A 22331-nucleotide genomic window follows, 5' to 3' on the forward strand; every position below is an offset into this window, starting at 1 on the left:
AATTACACATTATTACACCGTTATTACACAGTTATAACACAATTATTATTACATTGTTATTACACAGTTATGACACATTGTGATTATGTGTGACGCATGTAATTACACATTGTTATTACACTGTTATTACACCGTTATAACACAATTGTTATTACATTCTTATACACAGTTATAACACATTGGGATTACGCGTAACGCATGTAATTACACATTGTTATTACACTGTTATTACAGTTATAAACATTGTGATTACGCGTAATGCATGTAATTACACATTGTTATTACACTGTTATTACACCGTTATAACACAATTGTTATTACATTCTTATACACAGTTATAACACATTGGGATTACGCGCGTATTCATGTAATTTATAATTGTTATTACACAATTGTTATACATTGTTGTTAGCATTATAACACAATTGTGATTCGACGTAACGGGTGTATTTACATTGTTATTACACTGTTATTACACAGTTATAACACAATTGTTATTACATTGTTATTTCACAGTTATAACACATTGTGATTACGTAACGCACGTAATTACACATTGTTATTACACCGTTATTACACAGTTATAACACAATTGTGATTGTGCGTAATGCCGTTATTACAAAAGTTATTACACTGTTATTACAGTTATAACACATTGTGATGATCGTAACGCATGTAATTACACGTTGTTTTACACTGTTATTACACAATTACAACACAATTGTTTTAACACTGTTATTAAACAGTTATAACACAATTGTTATTACACTGTTATTACAGTTATAACACAATTGTGATTACAACGCATGTATTTACATTATTATTACTGTTATTACAAGTTATAACACATTGTGATTATGCAATGGTATTACAATTGTTATTACACTGTTATTACAGTTATAACACATTGTGATGATGCGTAACGCATGTAATTACACGTTGTTTTACACTGTTATTACACAATTATAATACAATTGTTATTACACTGTTATTACACAGTTATAACACAATTGTAATTGCGCGTAACGCATGTATTTACACATTGTTATTACACTGTTATTACACTGTTATAACACAATTGTTATTACATTGTTATTACACAGTTATAACACATTGTGATGATGCGTAACGCATGTAATTACACGTTGTTTTACACTGTTATTACACAATTATAATACAATTGTTATTACACTGTTATTACACAGTTATAACACAATTGTGATTACGCGTAACGCGTGTATTTACACATTGTTATTACACTGTTATTACACAGTTATAACACAATTGTTATTACATTGTTATTTCACAGTTATAACACATTGTGATTATGTGTGACGCATGTAATTACACATTGTTATTACACTGTTATTACACCGTTATAACACAATTGTTATTACATTCTTATACACAGTTATAACACATTGGGATTACGCGTAACGCATGTAATTACACATTGTTATTACACTGTTATTACAGTTATAACACATTGTGATTACGCGTAACGCATGTTATTACATTGTTTTTACACAGTTATAACACATTGTGATTACGTGTAACGCATGTAATTACACATTATTACACCGTTATTACACAGTTATAACACAATTATTATTACATTGTTATTACACAGTTATAACACATTGTGATTACGTGTAACGCATGTAATTACACATTGTTATTACACCGTTATTACACAGTTATAACACAATTGTGATTATGCGTAATGCATGTGATTACAAATTGTTATTACACTGTTATTACAGTTATAACACATTGTGATGATGCGTAACGTATGTAATTACACGTTGTTTTACACTGTTATTACACAATTACAACACAATTGTTATAACACTGTTATTAAATAGTTATAACACAATTGTTATTACATTGTTATTACAGTTATAACACAATTGTGATTACGCGTAACGCATGTATTTACAAGTTATTACACTGTTATTACACAGTTATAACACATTGTGATTATACGTAATGCATGTGATTACAAATTGTTATTACACTGTTATTACAGTTATAACACATTGTGATGATGCATAACGCATGTAATTACACGTTGTTTTACACTGTTATTACACAATTATAATACAATTGTTATTACACTGTTATTACACAGTTATAACACAATTGTTATTACACTGTTATTACATAGTTATAACACATTGTGATTACGTGTAACGCATGTAATTACACATTGTTATTACACCGTTATTACACAGTTATAACACAATTTATTACATTATTATTACACAGTTATAACACATTGTGATTACGTGTAACGCATGTAATTACACATTGTTATTACACCGTTATTACACAGTTATAACACAATTGTGATTATGCGTAATGCATGTAATTACACGTTGTTTTACACTGTTATTACACAATTATAATACAATTGTTATTACACTGTTATTACAAAGTTATAACACAATTGTGATTACGCGTAACGCATGTATTTACACATTGTTATTACACTGTTATTACACAGTTATAACACAATTGTTATTACATTGTTATTACACAGTTATAACACATTGTGAAGTGTTTATATACAATTAATAAGAAACAGTGAGATGCGTACACATGTAATTACACGTTGTTTTACACTGTTATTACACAATTATAATACAATTGTTATTACACTGTTATTACACAGTTATAACACAATTGTGATTACGCGTAACGCGTGTATTTACACATTGTTATTACACTGTTATTACACAGTTATAACACATTTGTTATTACATTGTTATTTCACAGTTATAACACATTGTTATTACACTGTTATTACACCGTTATAACACAATTGTTATTACATTCTTATACACAGTTATAACACATTGTGGTTACGCATAACACATGTAATTACAATTGTTATGACATTGTTATTACACAGTTATAACACATTGTTATTACACTGTTATTACACAGTTATAACACAATTGTTATTACATTGTTATTACACCGTTATAACACAATTGTTATTACATTCTTATACACAGTTATAACACATTGTGATGATGCGTAACGCATGTAATTACACGTTGTTTTACACTGTTATAACACAATTATAATACAATTGTTATTACACTGTTATTACACAGTTATAACACATTGTGATTACACGTAATGCATGTATTTACACACTGTTATTACACAGTTATAACACAATTGTTATAACACTGTTCTTAAACAGTTATAACACAATTGTTATTAAATTGTTATTACACAGATATAACACATTGTGATTATGCGTAACGCATGTATTTACACATTGTTATTAGTTTGTTATTACACAGTTATAACACAATTGTTATACATTGTTACAACACAGTTATAACACATTGTGGTTACGCATAACACATGTAATTATAATTGTTATTACATTGTTATTACAGTTATAACACATTGTGATTACGCGTAACGCATGTTATTACACTGTTATTACACAGTTATAACACAATTGTTATTACACTGTTATTACACAGTTATAACACATTGTGATTACGTGTAACGCATGTAATTACACATTATTACACCGTTATTACACAGTTATAACACAATTATTATTACATTGTTATTACACAGTTATAACACATTGTGATTACGTGTAACGCATGTAATTACACATTGTTATTACACCGTTATTACACAGTTATAACACAATTGTGATTATGCTTAATGCATGTGATTACAAATTGTTATTACACTGTTATTACAGTTATAACACATTGTGATGATGCGTAACGCATGTAATTACACGTTGTTTTACACTGTTATTACACAATTACAACACAATTGTTATAACACTGTTATTAAACAGTTATAACACAATTGTTGTTACACTGTTATTACAGTTATAACATAATTGTGATTACGCGTAACGCATGTATTCACACATTGTTATTACACTGTTATTACACAGTTATAACACATTGTGATTATGCGTAATGCATGTGATTACAAATTGTTATTACACTGTTATTACAGTTATAACACATTGTGATTATGCGTAACGCATGTAATTACACGTTGTTTTACACTGTTATTACACAATTATAATACAATTGTTATAACACTGTTATTACACAGTTATAACACAATTGTGATTATGCGTAATGCATGTGATTACAAATTGTTATTACACTGTTATTACAGTTATAACACATTGTGATGATGCGTAACGCATGTAATTACACGTTGTTTTACACTGTTATTACACAATTACAACACAATTGTTATAACACTGTTATTACAGTTATAACACAATTGTGATTACGCGTAACGCATGTATTTACACATTGTTATTACACTGTTATTACACAGTTATAACACATTGTGATTATGCGTAATGCATGTGATTACAAATTGTTATTACACTGTTATTACAGTTATAACACATTGTGATGATGGTAACATGTAATTAACCCGTTGTTTTACACTGTTATTACACAATTATAATACAATTGTTATTACACTGTTATTACACAGTTATAACACAATTGTGATTACGGCATTAAGCATGTATTTACACATTGTTATTACACTGTTATTACACAGTTATAACACATTGTGATTACGTAATAACGTGTAATTACACATTGTTATTACACTGTTATTACACCGTTATAACACAATTGTTATTACATTCTTATACACAGTTATAACACATTGGGACTACGGTACGCATGTAATTTTACATTGTTATTACACTGTTATTACAGTTATAACATTGTGATTACGGCGTCGCGTGTTATTACATTGTTTTTTAACAGTTATAACACATTGTGATTACGTTAATCGCATGTAATTACACATTGTTATTACACCGTTATTACACAGTTATAACACAATTATTATTACATTGTTATTACGAGTTATAACACATTGTGATGTTGCGTAACGCGTAATTACACGTTGTTTTACACTGTTATTACACAATTACAACACAATTGTTATAACACTGTTATTAAACAGTTATAACACAATTGTTATTACACTGTTATTACACAGTTATAACACATGTGATTACGATTAACGCATGTAATTACACATTGTTATTACCGTTATTACACAGTTATAACACAATTGTGATTATGCGTATGCATGTGATTACAAATTGTTATTACACTGTTATTACAGTTATAACACATTGTGATGATGCGTAACGCATGTAATTAACGTTGTTTTACACTGTTATTAACAATTACAACACAATTGTTATAACACTGTTATTAAACAGTTATAACACAATTGTTATTACATTGTTATTACAGTTATAACACAATTGTGATTACGCTTAACGCATGTATTTATACATTGTTATTACACTGTTATTACACAGTTATAACACATTGTGATTACGTAATGTAATTACATTGTTATTACACTGTTATTACACATTGGGATTAGTAGCGTAATTACACATTGTTATTACACAATGTTATACATTGTTGTTATACAGGTTATAACACAATTGTGATTACGTAACAGCGTATTATTTACATTGTTATTACACTGTTATTACACAGTTATAACACAATTGTGATTATGCGTAATGCATGTGATTACAAATTGTTATTACACTGTTATTACACCGTTATAACACAATTGTTATTACATTCTTATACACAGTTATAACACATTGTGGTTACGCATAACACATGTAATTACAATTGTTATGACATTGTTATTACACAGTTATAACACATTGTTATTACACTGTTATTACACAGTTATAACACAATTGTTATTACATTGTTATTAACCGTTATAACACAAATGTTATTACAGTCTTATACACAGTTATAACACATTGTGATGATGCGTAACGCATGTAATTACACGTTGTTTTTACACTGTTATAACACAATTATAATACAATTGTTATTACACTGTTATTACACAGTTATAACACATTGTGATTACGTGTACGTAATGTATGTTTTACACACTGTTATTACACGGTTATAACACAATTGTTATAACACTGTTATTAAACAGTTATAACACAATTGTTATTAAATTGTTATTACACAGATATAACACATTGTGATTATGCGTAACGCATGTATTTACACATTGTTATTAGTTTGTTATTACACAGTTATAACACAATTGTTATACATTGTTACAACACAGTTATAACACATTGTGGTTACGCATAACACATGTAATTATAATTGTTATTACATTGTTATTACAGTTATAACACATTGTGATTACGCGTAACGCATGTTATTACACTGTTATTACACAGTTATAACACAATTGTTATTACACTGTTATTACACAGTTATAACACATTGTGATTACGTGTAACGCATGTAATTACACATTATTACACCGTTATTACACAGTTATAACACAATTATTATTACATTGTTATTACACAGTTATAACACATTGTGATTACGTGTATGTACGCATGTAATTACACATTGTTATTACACCGTTATTACACAGTTATAACACAATTGTGATTATGCTTAATGCATGTGATTACAAATTGTTATTACACTGTTATTACAGTTATAACACATTGTGATGATGCGTAACGCATGTAATTACACGTTGTTTTACACTGTTATTACACAATTACAACACAATTGTTATAACACTGTTATTAAACAGTTATAACACAATTGTTGTTACACTGTTATTACAGTTATAACATAATTGTGATTACGCGTAACGCATGTATTCACACATTGTTATTACACTGTTATTACACAGTTATAACACATTGTGATTATGCGTAATGCATGTGATTACAAATTGTTATTACACTGTTATTACAGTTATAACACATTGTGATTATGCGTAACGCATGTAATTACACGTTGTTTTACACTGTTATTACACAATTATAATACAATTGTTATAACACTGTTATTACACAGTTATAACACAATTGTGATTATGCGTAATGCATGTGATTACAAATTGTTATTACACTGTTATTACAGTTATAACACATTGTGATGATGCGTAACGCATGTAATTACACGTTGTTTTACACTGTTATTACACAATTACAACACAATTGTTATAACACTGTTATTACAGTTATAACACAATTGTGATTACGCGTAACGCATGTATTTACACATTGTTATTACACTGTTATTACACAGTTATAACACATTGTGATTATGCGTAATGCATGTGATTACAAATTGTTATTACACTGTTATTACAGTTATAACACATTGTGATGATGCGTAACGCATGTAATTACACGTTGTTTTACACTGTTATTACACAATTATAATACAATTGTTATTACACTGTTATTACACAGTTATAACACAATTGTGATTACGCGTAACGCATGTATTTACACATTGTTATTACACTGTTATTACACAGTTATAACACATTGTGATTACGTGTAACGCATGTAATTACACATTGTTATTACACTGTTATTACACCGTTATAACACAATTGTTATTACATTCTTATACACAGTTATAACACATTGGGACTACGCGTAACGCATGTAATTACACATTGTTATTACACTGTTATTACAGTTATAACATTGTGATTACGCGTAACGCATGTTATTACATTGTTTTTACACAGTTATAACACATTGTGATTACGTGTAACGCATGTAATTACACATTGTTATTACACCGTTATTACACAGTTATAACACAATTATTATTACATTGTTATTACACAGTTATAACACATTGTGATGATGCGTAACGCATGTAATTACACGTTGTTTTACACTGTTATTACACAATTACAACACAATTGTTATAACACTGTTATTAAACAGTTATAACACAATTGTTATTACACTGTTATTACACAGTTATAACACATTGTGATTACGTGTAACGCATGTAATTACACATTGTTATTACACCGTTATTACACAGTTATAACACAATTGTGATTATGCGTAATGCATGTGATTACAAATTGTTATTACACTGTTATTACAGTTATAACACATTGTGATGATGCGTAACGCATGTAATTACACGTTGTTTTACACTGTTATTACACAATTACAACACAATTGTTATAACACTGTTATTAAACAGTTATAACACAATTGTTATTACACTGTTATTACAGTTATAACACAATTGTGATTACGCTTAACGCATGTATTTACACATTGTTATTACACTGTTATTACACAGTTATAACACATTGTGATTACGCGTAATGCATGTAATTACACATTGTTATTACACTGTTATTACACATTGGGATTACGCGTAACGCATGTAATTACACATTGTTATTACACAATTGTTATACATTGTTGTTACACAGTTATAACACAATTGTGATTACGCGTAACGCGTGTATTTACACATTGTTATTACACTGTTATTACACAGTTATAACACAATTGTTATTACATTGTTATTTCACAGTTAAACACATTGTGATTACGTGTAACGCATGTAATTACACATTGTTATTACACTGTTATTACACAGTTATAACACAATTGTGATTATGCGTAATGCATGTGATTACAAATTGTTATTACACTGTTATTACAGTTATAACACATTGTGATGATGCGTAACGCATGTAATTACACGTTGTTTTACACTGTTATTACACAATTATAACACAATTCTTATAACACTGTTATTACAACGTTATAACACAATTGTTATTACACTGTTACAACACAGTTATAACACATTGTGATTACGCGTAATGCATGTATTTACACATTGTTATTACACTGTTATTGCAGTTATAACGCAATTGTTATTACATTGTTATTACACAGTTATAACACATTGTGATTACGTCTAACGCATGTAATTATACATTGTAATTGTGTTATCTGTGTGATAGCAGTGTAATAACAATGTGTTATAACAATGCTGCTAAGAAAGGACTGTGAAAACAAAGATTTCACATTATGGAGGCGACTGCACATTTATGTCTTGGAAACATGGGATGTTGCTTTAGTCACAACGGCAAAGCTGTTTTTGTGATGGAAACAAATAACAGTGTAATAATGTGTTACAACTGTAATAACAGTGTAATAACAATGTGTAAATACATGCATTACGCATAATCACAATTGTGTTATAACTGTGTAATAAGAAATGGCTGTGAAAACAAAGATTTCACATTTTGTCATTTATGTCTTGGAAACATGTGAATGCTTTAGTGCTCAAAACAATGATTTTCACATCACGGGAATCTGTTTGGAGACAAATTCACAAGCTCCTCCCATTGAAGCATGTTCATGAGGGATTGTGGTAAGAAATGGCTTTAATGTTCAAAACAAGTAAATACACATTTCTGTCTTGGAAACGTGTTGTGGCTGTGAATTTGCTCCAGTGCCCAAAACAAGGATTTACAACTTTGCAAGAAGCTTTTTGGAGCTCAATACACATGATTTTGAAATAGAAACATTTTTTTAAGAGTTTCTTGCAGGAAACAACGACAGCTGTTTTAGTGATTGAAACAGCCTATTAAGCAAGAAGCTGTTTGGAGCTCAATACAAAGGATTTTGAAATAGAAACATCTTTCAAAAGAAACAAGACTTGATGGACACAACGGCAAAGCTGTTTTAGTGATGGAAATAAATAACAGTGTACATTACGCATAATCACAATGTGTTATAACTGTGTAATAACAGTGTAATAACAATGTGTAATTACATGCGTTACGCGTAATCCCAATGTGTTTTAACTGTGTATAAGAATGTAATAACAATTGTGTTATAACTGTGTAATAACAGTCTAATAACAATGTAATAACAATTGTGTTATAACTGTGTAATAACAATGCTATTAAGAAACGGCTGTGAAAACAAAGATTTCACATTTTGTCATTTATGTCTTGGAAACATGTGAAGTTGCTTTAGTGCTCAAAACAATGATTTTCACATCACAGGAATCTGTTTGGAGACAAATTCACAAGCTTCTCCCATTGAAGCATGTTCATGAGGGATTGTGGTAAGAAATGGCTGTAATGTTCAAAACAAGTAAATAACACATGTTGTGGCTGTGCATTTGCTCCAGTGCCCAAAACAAGGATTTACAACTTTGCAAGAAGCTGTTTGGAGCTCAATACAAAGATTTTGAAATAGAAACATCTTTCAAAAGAAACAAGACTTTTTTGAAGGACACAACAGCCCAATGTGTTTTAACTGTGTATAAGAATGTAATAACAATTGCGTTATAAATGTGTAATAACAGTCTAATAACATGGGTAAATACATGCCCAAAAGAAGGATTTACAACTTTGCAAGAAGCTGTTTGGAGCTCAATACACATGATTTTGAAATAGAAACATCTTTATAAGAGTTTCTTGAAGGAATCAACGGCAAAGCTGTGTTACTGATGGAAACACGACGCAAGAAGCTGTTTGGAGCTCAATACACATGATTCTGACATAACAACATCCTTTATAAGAGATTCTTGACTCACGTCATTTCATTCTTGAAACACACTTTTACACGCCACAAGAAGCTGTTTGGAGCTCAATACATGTGACTTTGACATATAAGAGTTTCTTGAAGGAAACAACGACAAAGAAGTGTTAGTGATGGAAACAAGCTTTACACTCCACAATAGGCTCTTCGGAGCTCAATACACATGATTTTGATGTTATAGATAACATAGATGACATAGACTTATAAAGAAGTCTTTTCCCTTATCTCGTCCTCTACCAAAAGTAAGTCATATGATGGAGGATGGACAAATAACGCACGGGTCCCAGAGACACAAAGACCAATGCAAAAACCCGAAGGACAACGCAAGGGTTAAAGACTCCTTTAAGGATGTTAAAAAGAACCTCCGGGAAAGGGGAATCCGCAATTCCCTACACCATCCAGCTAAACTTCGGATTACGCACGAGGACAACATCAGATGGTTTACATCACCTTCCTCAGTTACGGACTTTTTGAAAACAATTTGATTGACTGGTAATAGCAACAATAGACCGAATTTGGTCAGCAGCAGAGGTGTCACAATAGTATACGCACCAGAGGATTCTAACCTGGCTGCTCCACCTGTACTGCTGTGACACAAGACAAGATGCGCGTAAGTTAACTTGCGGACTACAAAGAGTAGGCTTATTTACTCCATGGTTTGACGCTTAATATATATTTTTCCTGACTGTTAAGAGGTCGTGTTGAGAGAGTAGAGAGTTAACGAGTTTCTTGAAGGAAATGACTGTAAAGCTTTTTTTGCGATGGAAACAACTACATGCTGCAGCAAGCTGTTTAGAGCACCCTACATGATTCTGAGATAGAAACTTCTTTATAAGACATTCTTGAAGGAAATTACTGTAATGCTATTTTAGTGATGGAAACAAGCTTTACACGCCGCAATAAGCTGTTTAGAGACGCTTGAACATGATTCTGAAACAGAAACATCTTTATAGGAGTTTCTTGAAGGAAATTACTGTAAAGCTATTTTGAGGATGGAAACAAGCTTTGTATGGCGGTCCAAGCTGTTTAGAACACCTTGCACATGATTCTGACATAAAATCATCTTGATAAGCACTTCTGGTAGGAAATGACTGACAAGCTATTTCAGATATGGAAACAAGCTTTACACCCCACAGAAGCTGTTTGGAGCACCTTACACATGATTCTGCCATAGAAACTTCCTTTATAAGAGATTCTTGATTGAAATGAGTGTAATGCTATTTTTGTGATGGAAACAAGCTTTAGAAGCTGTTTAGAGACCCTTGAACATGATTCTGAAACAGAAACATCTTTATAGGAGTTTCTTGAAGGAAATGACTGTAATGCTATTTTAGCGATGGAAACAAGCTTTACACGCCGCTACACGCTGTTTAGAGACCCTTGAACATGATTCTGAAACAGAAACACTTGATACACTTCTGGTAGGAAATGACTGACAAGCTATTTCAGATATGGAAATTGTTTTGAGCACCTTACACATCATTCTGACATAGAAACTTCCTTTATAAGAACTTCTTGATTGAAATGAGTGTAATGCTATTTTAGTGATGGAAACAAGCTTTAGAAGCTCCAAAAGTACTTTACTTGAGTATTTTCTTTTCATGCCACTTTCTGCACTACATTTCAGAGAAAAATAGTGAACTTTTTACTCCACTACATTCATCTGTTACAGCTTTAGTAACGACAAGTTGAGTTTTTACCAAAAAGTTCTATTTTGATATAAATCTGACCATATGACATTCTCCCAATCCTCTTCTGGATCATCCAAATGCTCTTTAGCAAACTTCAGACATGTACTGGCTTTAAGCAGGTCTGGCACTGCAGGATTTGAGTTCTCCGGCGGAACTCAAAATAGTGTGTTACTGATGGTAGCCTTTGTTACTTTGGTCCCAGCTCTCTGCAGGTCATTCACTAGGTCCCCCCATGTGGTTCTGGGATTTTTGCTCACCGTTCTTGTGATCATTTCGACCCCACGGGGTGAGATCTTGCGCGGAGCCCCAGATCGAGCGAGATTATCAGTGGTCTTTTGTATTTTGTTATTGTCTTTTGGTCTTCCATTTTCTAATAATTGCTCCAATAGTTGATTTCTTCACACCAAGCTGCTTACCTATTGCAGATTCAGTCTTCCCAGCCTGGTGTAGGTCTACAATTTTGTTTCTGGTGTCTTTTGACAGCTCTTTGGTCTTGGCCATAGTTTGGAGTGTGACTGAGTCTTTTATACTGATAAGTTCAAACAGGTGCTTAATACAGGTAACGGAGTGGAGGACAGAGGAGCCTCTTAAAGAAGAAGTGTAACTAAGTAAATTTTGTTTGCTTGTTTGTAGGTGACCAAATACTTATTTTACCGAGGAATTTACCAATTAATTCATTAAAAATCCTACAATGTTATTTTCTGGATTTTTTTTCTCATTTTGTCTCTCATAGTTGAAGTGATGAAAATGATGAAAATTACAGGCCTCTCTCATCTTTTTAAATGGGAGAACTTGCACAATTAGTGGCTGACTAAATACTTTTTTGCGCCACTGTATCTATATTATTCTTACTACTAATATAATGTTACTGCTACTACATTGCACATGTTGTTCATACATTGTTCATATTACATAGCCATATTTATTCTGCTTTATAAGGTAAACAAAGGGACAGCTTGTTGACTCGTATGTCTTAATGGTTTGTGGGCTACACAGCACATATTTATATTTAATTTATATTACTCTAAACCACCTTCTGTATACACTATATTTTTTGTCCTGTCTATGCACCACCTGTCTATCAATTTGTGCTCTAAACAGCTTATTGTGGCGTGTAAAGTGTGTTTCTATCACTAAAATAGCATTACAGTCGTTTCCTTCAAGAATCTCGTATAAAGGAAGTTTCAATTTTAGAATCATGTTCAAGGGTCGCTAAACAGCTTGCTGCAGCGTGTTGTAAGTGCAGTGTTGTTACCTTCGCTAAAAAAGCTTTACAGTAATTTCCTTCAAGAAACTCCTAACCCTTGTGTTTTCCTTTGGGTCATGGGGACCCGTTCAGTTCATTTGACTTTTTGCAATGGTCTTTAACCCTTGCGTTGTCCTTCGGGTTTTTGCATTGGTCTTTGGGTCTCTGGGACCCGTGCGTTATTTGTCCATCCTCCATCATATGACTTACTTTTGGTAGAGAATGAGATCAGGGAAAAGACTTATAAAGATGTCAAAATCATGTGTATTGAGCTCCGAACAGCCTCTTGTGGAGTGTAAAGCTTGTTTCCATTACTAACACTGCTTTGTCGTTTTTTCCTTCAAGAAACTCTTATAAAGATGTTTCTATGTCAAAACAGCCTCTTGTGGCGTGTCAAGCTTTTGTTCTATCACTAAAACAGCTTAAAGATGTTTTGAAGTCAAAATCATGTGTATTGAGCTCCAAACAGCTTCTTGTTCGACCTTGTTTCCATCACAAAACAGCTTTACAGTAATTTCCTTCAAAAAAACTTAAAGATGTTTCAAGGTCAAAATCATGTGTAGTGGGCTCTAAACAGCCTCTTGTGGTGTGTAAAGCGTGTTTCCATCACAGTTTACACACAGCTTATAGTCAGTCTGTCGTACCAGAATCCCTTATCAAGATGTTTCTGTCAGAATTATTGAGCTCCAAACGGTTTCTTGCAGTTTGTTTATCACTAACACAGCTTTACAGTCATTTCCTTCAAGAAACTCTTATCTCTTTCTATAGTTTCTATTTCAACTAAGGCGTCTATTTAACATTAGTAAATGCCTTGACTAACCGCTAATAACGGTAAGGCGTCCGAACGTAACCCAGTTTTTGTTTTCCTGCTAAACCGACCCAGAGCCGGTCGCGGCGCCCGGCGAGGGGCTGCCAGAATATTGTTTTTGCACACGAAATCTTTCAGAATAGAATCTACACACAGTTTTATAAATGAGGCCCCTGGTTCTTAATAAAAATATGGAGATGGGGCGGAGAGCTCTAGTCTCGAGCAGCCATGCAGTTCGTAGGTCACAGGTCAACTGTATCCTGCTATGTTTGTTCAATTACAGTTTACGGAACATGGAAAGAAGAAGAAAAAGCTTGCATAGAGTGAGGACATTTTATTTTTAGAAGAAGTGCTTGACAAACATTTATATTCAAGAGTAGGTTTGTTGGGTTGGGGTTAGATATGGATAGTGAGCAGCTGGTTAAGGTTCAAAACTTTGGTACATTATAGTAAAACAGACAGAGAGCAGTTCATTAAGGGAGGGAAATTATGTAATTATTTATAATTATAATAATTATTATAATTATTTGATGAAATTTTGAATTCAACAGAATTTGCTTGTTCCTCACAATAAGGTGATGATTCTGGAATCATCACCTTATTGTGGTGGAGATGTTTGTGTGTCCCTATGAACCTGAGAGCTGTGTTGACTGGAGCTCCTGGTAGGGTCTCCCATGGCAAACAAGTCTCAGACAAGGGGCCAGACTAAGAATGGTTTCAAAAGCCTTATGCGTGTTTTACAGTAACCGCAGCCGAGCTGTGTCACATGCATATGTGACACAGCTTTGGACACTCAGGTAAAGAAAAGGGCGGTGCTGTCAACCATCTGTTGGGTATGGGGGTTGGGGAAGACACATAATAAAGTGGACTTAAAATGGCATCTTAAAATCAGATGACCTAAGTGTGTTTTTGACACCAGTAGCGGTGTTTCAGTTTCAGTGGAGATTTAATTTACTTTGCATGACTGGATATAGAATTTACTTTCAATCTGAGTTTAGACTACTTTCGAATAAATAAATAAGACGCAATCAAATCAAAGCAAATCAATCAAATAAAATCAAAATAAATAGACATACATATGTAATTTGTAAGTGGTGGCCAAATATGTTTTTCCAATTGATCCAGATCGGGTTCAAAAACACTTCCCACACAATCTACATCACATATTTAGATTAAAATAACATCATTAGAAAATCACTTTTTCTTGCAGATGAAATCTGTAACAATACATCTGTCTGGACTTCAAAATTAGCTGTAGAAGTTCACAGGAAAATTCCACAAACTTTACCAAAAGTTATATCAGATGGGCGTTTAAAGACTTTAAGAAATAACTACAAGAAGACACTGAAGCTCACAGTTCTGGACAGGTGTATAACCTTTTGAGGTCCATCGACACTAGAATAAAAGAGGCTGAGTCCACTCAGCTTTTGGCAGTGGTTGCATCTTCTTAAACTTTAAACTCCTGGTATCAAAGAGAAAAAAAACCTGGGCTCTGACTCGTCAAATCCTGGCAGTTAGGATTCTGGTCTCAAAGGCAGTGTGGGTCTTCATTCATCACATCATTCAGGTGTGTGTTACTAAGTAAGTGCGAAATATGTGCACATGCAACCAAAAATAAGTGTTTACCTCTGTACATTTCAAAAGGTGAGAGTGCAGCTTAATGGTTCAAAGGTCTTATCAGCCTCTGCTATATTATAAATTTACTCAAGCCATACATTAAATCCAGCTTTTGAACCTTTGTCCATCATGGCTACCTCTTCACTACCAGAAGCAATCCTTGAGATTTGGGTAGGCTTTGGGTAGGTGTTTGGGACAAGGTTCATTCCAACCCAAAGGTGCTGGTCTCCTCTACTGCGGTCAGCATCTTCTCATAGAGCATTGAGAAGGACGGGTATGGTGGCAGGTCCAGCCGGTTGAAACAGGTATGAGCTCTGAAGAGAGACCACAAGGGATGAAATACACTGGTTACTTAATACTGTTTCTATACAGAAGGGGTAGTGTGACATGTTCCAACATGTTCCAACATGTTCCTTATTGCAAATATCAAATTCCATTGAATGTTTCAATGGAATTTGATATTTGCAATACGGCTAACCTAACCTCTGTCGAACTACTGTAACAAGAATCACCTACAAGCATCTCTGAAGCTCACTATATCGCTTATAAATGTTTAGTACCAAATCAGTACTGTTTATTCATTAAAAAACAAAAAGTGGAAAAAAACAATTCCAATTAAAGCTGTGAGCAGCGATGGACGGGCCTTGCGCCTCTGCGCGCGTCGGGGTTACCGGCGGACTCCGCTCCTTGCGACCGTGCATTCGCGCGGCACTCAGATGCCGCAAATCGTCACCAATGAAAAGGGAACTCCCTGCCGAGTTCAATTATACCTCACACAAGACTCTACCTTAGATGGGTAAGGTTTTATGAAAGAGGGGGTGGCTTAAACATAGGGGGTGGGCCAAACCATCACCAATGAATAAGGAAGTCTGTTCTGAGTTCAATGATATCTCACACAAGGGTCAACCTTAAATGGATCAAATGTTATGAAAGGGGGAATGGCTTAAGCTTAGGTGGCGGGTCAAACCATCACCAATTAAAAAGGAAGTCTGTGCTGAGTTCAATGATACCTCACACGAGGGCCTGCATCAAAGGGGTCATTAGTTATAAAAAGGGGCGTGGCTAAAGCTTAGGGGGCGGGCCAAACCATCACCAATGAAGAATGAAGTCTCTGAGCGGGGGACTCGCTGAGTTCAATGACACCTCCAAGACTACCTTAAACGGTTCAAATGTTATGAAAGGGGGCGGGGCCTGAGTAAGTGGGCGTGGTCATATTATAGGGGGCGGATCAGTATCACATGTAGACCACATATTCTGAGTTTCATGCAAATCGGATGATGTTTGTCATATAAGGCGCATTTCCTCTTGCCAGCGGGGGGCGCTATGACCGAAAGTCAATTTTGGCCTGTAGGTGTCCTCAGGCCTGGACCCTTGTCCATCGTGAGAAATTTGGACGAATACGACAACGTGCACTCAGGTTACAACAACTTCGTTCGTCAGCTAAACACTCAAAATGGCCGCCACGCCACGCCACACCGTCTGACGAAAGTTTTTCTTTTAATAACTTTTCATCGTTAAGGTGTTGGGATGGTACAGACCAAGTTTGAAGTCCATCGGATGAAATCTCTAGGAGGAGTTTGTTAAAGTATTGCACCTTAGGTTTTAAGCTCCCTTCCTGTTGCCACTAGGGGGCGCTTATTATAATAACTGCGTAATACTAGGCGCTTTATCTTGGCCACGGTTTTGACTCTTAGTGAATCCTGAAAATTTGGTAGTGTCGGATAACGCATTAACGAGTTACACCCACTTCCTGTTTGCGGCGAACAAAATAGCCCGCCAGCCGCCACGCCCTATTACTAAAATTTTTAACAACTTTTCATCTTTAACATCTTAAGATGGCAAAGACCGAGTTTGAAGTTGATCGGATGAAATCTCTGGGAGGAGTTCGTTAGCATATTACGTGGAATGGCAAAATGCACTAATTTCGAACTTTGAAATCAAAATGGCGGACGTTTTGTGGGGGCGGTGTTTAGGGTATGGCTCTAATGAAGTTTTTACATCTTGACATGACACATATGTGTACCAAGTTTCGTGAGTCTACGTTAAACGGACTGCAGGGGCTCAATTTTCTTAAGCTTAGACGCTAGCGATTTTGTGCGCCTGTTCCCGAAACCCTTAAAATACGTAAATTTTCACCAGACTTGATGCGACCGCCAAATTTGGTGAGTTTTTGAATATATTAAGCCCCTCAAAAAGCCAATTCATTTGACGGGAAAATAATAGAAGAAACTAATAATTCCTTCAGTTTCAATAGGGCCTTCGCCGCTGTCGGCGCTCGGGCCCTAATTAAAGCTGCGAGCAGCGATGGACAACACTTGTGTGAGGTATCATTGAACTCGGCGGGGAGTTCCCTTTTAATTTGCGGCGTCCGAGTGCCGCGCGAATGCACGGTCGCAAGGAGCGGCGTCCGCCGGTAACCCCGACGCGCGCAGAGGCGCGAGGGCCCGTCCATCGCTGCTCGCAGCTTTAATTTTTTCTTTCTTTCTTTCTTTCTTTCTTCTATTATTTTCCCGTCAAATGAATTGGCTTTTTGAGGGGCTTAGTATATTCAAAAACTCACCAAATTTGGCGGTCGCATAAAGTCTGGTGAAAATTTACGTATTTTAAGGGTTTCGGGAATAGGCGCACAAAAATGGCTCGCTAGTGCCCCCTAGAAAGTTAAGAAAATTGAGCCCCTGCAGTGCATTTAACGTAGGCTCACGAAACATGGTACACATATGTATCATGTCAAGATGTACAAAAAACGTCATTAGAGCCATACCCTAAACCCAACAGGAAGTCCGCCATTTTGATTTCAAAGTTCGAAATTAGTGCGATTTTGGCCATTTCCACATGTCGTACTTTAACGAACTCCTCATCCGATCAACTTCAAACTCGGTCTGTGCCATCTTAAGATGTTAAAGATGAAAAGTTGTTAAAAGAAAACTTACTTCATAGGGCGCGTGCGGGGCGGCGATGGTATGCTTTCGCTAACAACAGGAAGTGGGTGTAACTCGAAAGGTAACGCTGTCCGATAATTTCGAAACTTTTCAGGATTCATAAGAGTCCAACCCTGAGGACAAATAAAGGCCGATATTTACTTAAAGTCATAGCGCCCCTAGTGGCAACAGGAAGTAGGCCTAAAAGTCAAGGTGCTATAATTTTAACGAACTCCTCCTACAGATTTCATCCGATGGACTTCAAACTTGGTTCACCATCCCAACACCTTAACGATGAAAAGTTATTAAAAGAAAAACTTTTCGGCAGACGGTGTGGGCGTGGCGTGCGCCATTTTGAGTGTTTAGAGATGAACAAAGAAGTTGTTATAACTTGAGTGTATGCGTGGTCGATTCGCCCGAAATTCTCAAGATTGACAAGGGTCCATGCCTGAGGACACCTACAGGCCAAAATTGACTTTTGGTCATAGAGCCCCCTGGCCACAGGAAATGCGCCTTATATGACAAACATCATCCGATTTGCATGAAACTTAGAATGTGTGGTCTACGCGTTGATACTGAGCGTGCTCTATAATATGACCACGCCCACTTACTCAGGCCATGCCCCTCTTCATAACATTTGAACTGTTTAAGGTATACCCTTGTGTGAGGTATCATTGAACTCAGCAGAGACTTCCTTCTTCATTGGTGATGGTTTGACCCGCCCCCTATGCATTAGCCACGCCACTTTTCACAGCTAATGAACCATATGACGTAGAGTCTTGTGTGAGGTATCGTTGAACTCGGCGGGGAGTTCCCTTTTCATTGGTGACGATTTGCTGCATCTGAGTGCCGCGCGAATGCACGGTCGCAAGGAGCGGCGTCCGCCGTTAACCCCGACGCACACAGAGGCGCGAGGGCCCGTCCATCGCTGCTCGCAGCTTTAATTATTATTATTTTTCCGAGTCCTCCGTCGCGTTTTTGAGGGGCTTAGCATGCACGAAAACTCACAAAAATTTGATAATATGTCACAACTGGTGAAAATTGCAAAGTATAAAGTTGCTTTATCGTGGTAACAATTATTCGGATTGCCCCGAAACTTGGTAAGGTTGTTCCTCATGTCCGGTTTAGCATCTGTGCCAAAGTTGGCGGCAATCGGCCATTAGATGGCGCTGTTTTAATTTTCTTTTATTAATCAGCAAAATATTGACATATGGGAAGCCTACTTTGTCCAACTACTCCTGGGGGGCGGAGTCCGATCGGTGCGAAAACCTGCAACTAGACACGGAGGACCCTCATGAAAAAAAGTTATCAAAAGAATATTGATAGCTAACACAATGCACAAGTTACGGAGGACCAACTTCCTGTAGGTGGGTGTGGAAACAGGAACGGTTGTATCTTGCCAACAGCTATTCCAATTGACACAAAACTTAGAATGTGTGGTCCACATGTGATGTTGCATTTGCCAGTACCCCCGGGGCAAGAAGCGAGGGCCCGTCCATCGCTGCTCGCAGCTTTAATTATTATTATTTTTCCGAGTCCTCCGTCGCGTTTTTGAGGGGCTTAGCATGCACGAAAACTCACAAAAATTTGATAATATGTCACAACTGGTGAAAATTGCAAAGTATAAAGTTGCTTTATCGTGGTAACAATTATTCGGATTGCCCCGAAACTTGGTAAGGTTGTTCCTCATGTCCGGTTTAGCATCTGTGCCAAAGTTGGCGGCAATCGGCCATTAGATGGCGCTGTTTTAATTTTCTTTTATTAATCAGCAAAATATTGACATATGGGAAGCCTACTTTGTCCAACTACTCCTGGGACGTGAGTCCGATCGGCGCGAAAACCTGCAACTAGACACGGAGGACCCTCATGAAAAAAAGTTATCAAAAGAATATTGATAGCTAACACAATGCACAAGTTACGGAGGACCAACTTCCTGTAGGTGGGTGTGGAAACAGGAACGGTTGTATCTTGCCAACAGCTATTCCAATTGACACAAAACTTAGAATGTGTGGTCCACATGTGATGTTGCATTTGCCAGTACCCCCCGGGGCAAGAAGCGAGGGCCCGTCCTCGCTGCTTGCAGCTTTAATTAGGGCCCGAGTACGAAAGTGCAAAGGAACCTATTGTTTTTCGTCAGATTATTAGGGCACGAGCACAAAAGTGCAAGGCCCCAACGGTGCCTTGCACTGAAAGCGCGAAGGAACCTATTGTTTTTCGTCAGATTATTATTTTTCCGAGTCCTTCGTCGCATTTTTGAGGGGGTTAGCATGCACGAAAACTCACAAAGATTTGCACACATGTCACAACTGGTGAAAATTGCAAAGTTCTGTAGTGATTGGGCTCAGGTGTTGCCAGGGGGCTCCATAGCGCCCCCTAACGTGCGCCTTAATTCCGAAAAAAGTAATAAGTTAATATACCAACTCCAATCCATGGAACTATTTTTAGAAAAAATTACAAAATTCTAAAATTTCCGAAATCTTGGTTTTCGTGCAATAATCTTCATTTTCATTCATTTTCATCTTACTTGTTTGAGGACTTTAGGATACACGAAATGTCTTAAAATTTTGCAGCTATGTGCAGAATATTAAACTCTTTCATCTGAATACACATTTAGGCTTGAGAGTGGTATGGTTGCTCTATAGCGCCCCCTAATTGGTTTTAGCCCTTGGGAACATTTTTGACGGCCTCAATATACACGAAAACTCACAAAAATTGGCGCCCACATAAACCCTGGGAGCTTTGCGAGACTGTACAGCGATTTGGCCCATACCTGTAAGCGGGCTCCATAGCGCCCCCCTAATGCGTAGAAGGCCTTAACTTGGACATAGTTGCTCCCATCTTCACCAGATTTAATACCCATATTGCTCTAATCATTGCAGACATATTTCCCATTTACATTCATTAGCTCCGCCCAACCAGAAGGCGGCCATTTTTAATTATGCATTTTTCAGGTGTTTTACATTCTTTCGAACTCGTCCTAGGCCGTGACTTCAATCTTCTTGAATCTTTGCAGGAAGTATCTTTGCAGGAAGTATCTGTTGACCCTCATAATGAAAAGTTATCCAGAATTTTGATAGTTGAAAAAATGCGGAAGTTATAGCAACTTACTGTCTAAACAGGAAGTTGCGTTATCTTGACAACAATTATTCCGATTGCCCCGAAACTTGACAAGGATGTTTCTCCTGGCCTGTTTAGCAACTGTGCCAAAGTTGGCTGCAATCGGCCATTAGATGGCGCTTTTTTAATTTTTTTTATTTAATCATCAAAATATTGACATTTGGGAAGCCTACTTTGTCTAACTACTCCTGGGACGTGAGTCCGATCGGCACAAAAACTTGCCTATACACTCGGAGGACCCTCGTGACAAAAAGTTATCAAAAGAAAATTGATAGCTAAAACAATGCGCAAGTTATGGAGGACCAACTTCCTGTAGGTGGGATTGGAAACAGGAATAGTTATATCTTGCCAACGGCTATTCCAATGGACACAAAACTTAAGAAAGTTGTTCCTCATGTGCCAATGAGGCGGTTTGCCAAATATGTTGTCAATTGGCCTTTAGATGGCGCTGTTTTAATTTTTTTCAATTAATTAG

The 22331-nt window shown here is 35.7% G+C and overlaps 1 protein-coding gene across 1 annotated transcript in view; it reads right to left on the bottom strand.

Moving 5' to 3' along the window:
• Positions 1-14523: 14523 nt before the first annotated feature.
• The window catches only part of hecw2b (HECT, C2 and WW domain containing E3 ubiquitin protein ligase 2b), a 210992-nt gene continuing 203184 nt past the window's right edge, over positions 14524-22331 (bottom strand). The window contains exon 30 of the mRNA XM_039792539.1: positions 14524-16135. Coding sequence (XP_039648473.1) covers positions 16024-16135 — 112 coding nt within the window. The 3' untranslated portion in view covers positions 14524-16023. The remainder of the gene's footprint in view (positions 16136-22331) is intronic.

The sequence above is a fragment of the Perca fluviatilis genome, chromosome 24 (assembly GCF_010015445.1).
Source record: "Perca fluviatilis chromosome 24, GENO_Pfluv_1.0, whole genome shotgun sequence".
NCBI lineage: Eukaryota > Metazoa > Chordata > Actinopteri > Perciformes > Percidae > Perca > Perca fluviatilis.